The following is a 5,036-nucleotide window of genomic DNA, read 5'->3' on the forward strand; positions in this document are numbered from 1 at the left end:
CAAAAATAAATTCCAAACCCGTAGGTGGGTTCATGCACAGAATTCTGCAGCAGTTAATTCAGCAGTAGAACAACTTACTCTAGCTTCTTTTTGGATCCAACTCACGAAAATCCACAACAAGTAAAATAACCAAATTAGCTTCCCCGAAAATGGCGCCAAAAAATTGGTCGCTTGTGGATGTATATAATAAAATGATGGAAAATTCACAAGAATAAGTGTAAGTATACACTATCACAAGTAGCAAGTAATAAGTAAATTTTCGATTCCACGGAGAACCTATCTTTTTGGTTAATTTAATTGCTATAAATTAAGTAGTTTTTGGGTAACATTCAAATGAGTGTTGGTGATTTTGACCAATTAAATAAAACTAAAGCAAAGTGTCACTGCAGTCGAATAACAGAAAATGATGAGAAAATCAATGATAATGAGGAAGGTTCGGCAAAAAGAGATTAAATAGATAAGTTATTGAGTTTTGTGGGAGATTAGTTCTTTTAAAAGATTTCCAAGCTCACTTCGGAGGGTCATGCATGGGGATTATTTTCATAATCGTTTGTAATTTCTATTAACAAGACTCTAGGAGAAGAATTATTTCTAACCCTTTTATTACCCTTCAAGTTGCCTTCCGATGAAAGTGAAGTATTAAAAAGGAGTTCATTGCTCCCTCTCTTCTCCCGAATAAGAGAACAACTATGTACGTAAAGTAGCTAATTAAACACACATGTAAATCATTAACAACAACTCTTTAATCAACTAAGATTATACTGCCAACATATTTAAACTATATAAAACTCTCACGCCTCCCCTATAAAGTTTAGCTCTCCATACAAACTGAATTAAATAGAGGAATCCGCATCTCAATCAAGTAAGATTGATGGAATAAAAAAAGAGAATAAGGACATAGAGAGTTATCCCGCTTTGTTGTCGTTCGTCAATGGAAGTTCTCATCCCTTGAGCTCGTACATCCACCTCTTTGCCCTAATCAATCCTTGTTGGTCTCCTTTTTCGTTTTGCCATCAATGACTGCTGGATTAGGGTTCTCTTCTTTTTCTCTGATTTCACAACAATTTATTGCAGCAGAGGCTGCTGATGTCTAATCCGATTTTTCTCCCAAAGTGTGGCTCCACTCCCTTTTTGAGTATCATTTTCCTTTTATAATGTTTGTTTCTTCTCATTGAGGGCTGAGAAAGGATAAAATCGTCTACCTAGGATGTTTCTAATTTGGTAGTCAATGACCCACGTGTACTGCTGATGTGGATTAAAATTTTCAGGTCATCCCCAAAAAGTTTGCTTTTTGGATTGCTTCAGCATAAGGGTCAATAATCCCACGCATGTGATAGATTATGAGCCCTTGGAGGTGGTAGAAGGCTTGAGTTACGAAGAAAGACTAGTGAGGGTCTTGACATGTGAAGTACAAACTTTACACACCAAGGACATTGCTTTTGTCAAAGTGTTGTGGAGAAACTAGCAAATAAAGGAGCCTACGTGGGAACGGGAGGACGAAATGAGGAGAAATACCCATAACTATTTCTTAATGTAGACACTTTCGAGGACGAATGTCCTTTTTAGGAGGGTATAATGTAACGATAGATATTTTAAAAAAAAATCAACCCTCGTCGAAAATTGCTAGATATCTAACGAGGCGCTCTTTTCGCAGATTCAAACTGCAACATGCCCCTTCATAAACTCCCAACTCATACCCTCCATAACCAGCACAATCTTGCCTTCACTCTAAAACTTACACACGTAGCCGAGAGAGAAAAGAGATAGAGAGAAAGAGTCCTCACCGGCGGATCTCACTCCGATGACGTGATTTTTTACTCTTCAAGAAAGCCTCAACGTGGTAGTGGATGTAGCAGATCGTAGTGTCGTTGTCACCATAGATAGCGTTATTGAATGAAGAAGGCGTCGTCGGAGATAAGTCATAAACGACCCACAAGAGAATCATCAAGAGTCGGGTTGAGAAGATGTGCTCCATGGGTTGAACACTTAGACTCAGGTATGGCCCATGGACCCACTCGCAACGTGCTTCAACCCAACCCAGAAGCGTACGACCTACGATCAAACGACCCAACCACTCTTCCACTGCCTAGACCGAAAGCGTGAAGCCCGATCTGCTCGTTGACCCGAAGTCTGTGCCTCAACATGAGTGACGACCCACGCCCCCTCAGCACCGCACGTGCCTTGCACGTGTCCTGCTCCCAATCGCGGCTCATCTTGGCGGCTCTACTTGACGGCTTAAACGACTCGATATTCATATTTTTATATCACGTGTCCTGCTCCCAATCGGGCTCATCTTGGCTCGGCTTGGCGGCTCTACTTGACGGCTTAAACGACTCGATATTCATATTTTATATCTAGACCTTATTGAGGCTATTTAAGGCCAGTAAGACTCCTTTTTGCGCAAAGTAAATACTTTTGAAATAAAATTAGGAGTAATCAATTCACTTAGCTATAGTATGTGTAATCGTATGTCCTCGAGAATGTGATATGGGTTAGTATAGGTGAAGTTAAATATTTGGAGAATAGCTCCGAAGCAACTACAGAATAGTTAGGGACTTCGATCAAGACCAAATAAGTAAGTAACCTTATTGTTGGAGTTGGACAAGTGACATTACGGTTAAGTTCTTAAATTCTAAATTTTGATCTATTAAACTTAAATTGAATTTCGTGTAATAACTCTATACATTTTTCAATCAATGTATAAATAGACAAAAAACTTCATTTCAAAATGTAATGATTTTGCAATAAAAGAATAAAATCTGAGTTGGAAGAGACTTCCATTTGTGGGTGTTAAAAATTTGTTGTAAAAATAAAGAAAAGTGGAGAGCAAAAACCAGGCATGCATCGTAGAAGAAGAGAGAAAAATGGGTTTGAATATCACATATTGAATGTTTAGTGTTGATTACCATTTTACTTTGCATTCCCAATGTTATGCCCAAAATGTGTTCAACATCATGCCATTTGGGGCGAGAAATGATGGACGAACTGATAGCACTACCTTCTGTTTCTTATTTCATTTTTTGAAATTCCACGTCAGCTTAAGAAGGGAACGATACATTTCTTACTGGGGTGTGGAAATCTTTTCCTAACAGACGTGTTTAAAATCGTGAGGCGGACCGATAATATTTGTTACCGAGGGCTTGAGCTCTTACATGTTTTATATTTCTTTTAAAAGTTTTTGAGAAACAGAAGAATTAGAAGCCCAAGCATTCTTAAAATTTTTACTTTATTTTCAAAATGTGGTAGAACTTTTAGAAACAATAAGATTAGAGTTTCTTAGGTCTCCTTTCTTGTTTTTTACTTTTTCTTTGTTTCATTATCGATCTCACCTGTACACATATTTTCAAAATTCTAAACAATAATTTTTTAAATAAAAAAAGTATTTAAAAAAAAACATGGTTTTTTATTTTGAAATTTTGATAACAATCCCACAACCGAAAACAATATCAAAGGGAGCTTAGCTATTGTCTTTGTTTCTAGGTTAAGAAAATAAAAGGCTTATTTGATCATTAAGTGTTTTTTTTTATTTAAATTTAAAAGAATTACAAAAAATTCCAAAACTAATAAAATTTAAAGTTTGGTTATTTTGTTGAAAGAAGATTATAAAGCCAAGCTTGTTGGGGTGATGGAGGTGGTGTAGTGTTAGTACTACATGGGAGGTTTCTAATTCTTCCGTTGGTGCTTAAAGGTCGATGTAAAGGATTCATTGGTCTATGGATTAATGGCGAATTGTTGGCTCCTATCGACCAACATTTCGCCACTGGCCAAACTTGGTTGAGTATCTATGAAGTCGACAACTTTTTTGTCGACGGTTATGGCAGCTTGAACGGTCGCGGTTCTTCAGCTTGGTCTATCAAAACCTTTAACCGTCCGATTGTAAGTCCTTTTTCTTGATTTTTTGGTTAAAGTGTTAGATGGAATAGGAATTCACTTTTTTTTTTCTTTTTTTCTAAGTTATTTGTTTAGTGACTGTGAAAGTGTTTATATGTAGTCTATGAAACTCAATAAAATCAACCATGCGAGAATTACGGGTATAACATCGTACAATAGCAAATGCTTCCATTTTGGTGTGCATGGATGTAGTGATGTCATGTTTGATCACATTAGAGTAATGGCTCCAGAAGATAGCCCCAACACAGATGGAATCCACATTTCCAAGTCAAGTGGTATCAACATTGTGCATTCAAGATTCGAAACGGGAGACGATTGCATCTCTCTTGGTCCTGGAAGTAAATTCATCAACATAACAGACATCCAGTGTGGTCCAGGTCATGGAGTTAGCATCGGTAGCCTTGGAAAGTACCCAAATGAAGAAGATGTTTCTGAAGTCATAGTTAGAGACTCCACATTTGTTGGCACAAACAATGGTGTGAGGATCAAAACATGGTCATCTTCACTTCCTAGTTTTGTTACCAATATCGCTTTTCTCAATCTCGAAATGAAGGACGTAAAAAGTCCTATCGTCATTGATAAAAAATATTGTCTTGATTGTAACAGAGATAAAATGGTATATATTTTCAAATTTGATAGTCGTTGGGTAAAGTAAAACTGAAAATGGTATTAATGAATGTTGTTTGTGGTCGATAGAGTAACTCAAGAGTGAAGATTCGAGACGTGAGATATGAAAATATTAGGGGGACTTCAGCGACCCAAGTAGCAGTAAATTGGAATGCAGCCAAGTTTTACCATGCGAAGGCATAACATAAACCTTCCCTTCAAGGGTGTTGGCCAACCAACTTCCATTTGTAATAATGTGAAGGGCCATGCTTTTGGCAAACAATTTCCAAACTCTTGCCTTTAATTACTTTGTGTTCTTCGTTCTTCCTTAAATTAAAAATAATTAGAACCTAAAGTAAGGTTCAATACAGTAATAATATATATATCTTTTTTTAGATAACTTGAAATTCGTCCCAATGTTACTGTATAGTATATATACATGATATACATGATGATAGATATACATATACCCACATAATTCTTCAATTGGATTAGATATTTACGAATTGTTTAATTTATTCAGAAGTAAAAAAGAAGAA

At 36.6% G+C, this 5,036-nt stretch overlaps 1 protein-coding gene across 1 annotated transcript; it reads left to right on the forward strand.

The window, feature by feature from the left end:
• Nucleotides 1-1,893: 1,893 nt before the first annotated feature.
• LOC111438609 (exopolygalacturonase-like) lies at nucleotides 1,894-4,701 on the forward strand. Its single transcript, XM_023076477.1, has 4 exons — nucleotides 1,894-1,996; nucleotides 3,689-3,876; nucleotides 3,992-4,507; nucleotides 4,588-4,701. Exons 1-4 carry the CDS (start codon nucleotides 1,894-1,896, stop codon nucleotides 4,699-4,701), a joined length of 921 nt encoding a protein of 306 aa, XP_022932245.1.
• The last annotated feature ends 335 nt before the right edge of the window (nucleotides 4,702-5,036 follow it).

This window comes from Cucurbita moschata, unplaced genomic scaffold, assembly GCF_002738365.1.
Source record: "Cucurbita moschata cultivar Rifu unplaced genomic scaffold, Cmos_1.0 Cmo_Scf00078, whole genome shotgun sequence".
NCBI lineage: Eukaryota > Viridiplantae > Streptophyta > Magnoliopsida > Cucurbitales > Cucurbitaceae > Cucurbita > Cucurbita moschata.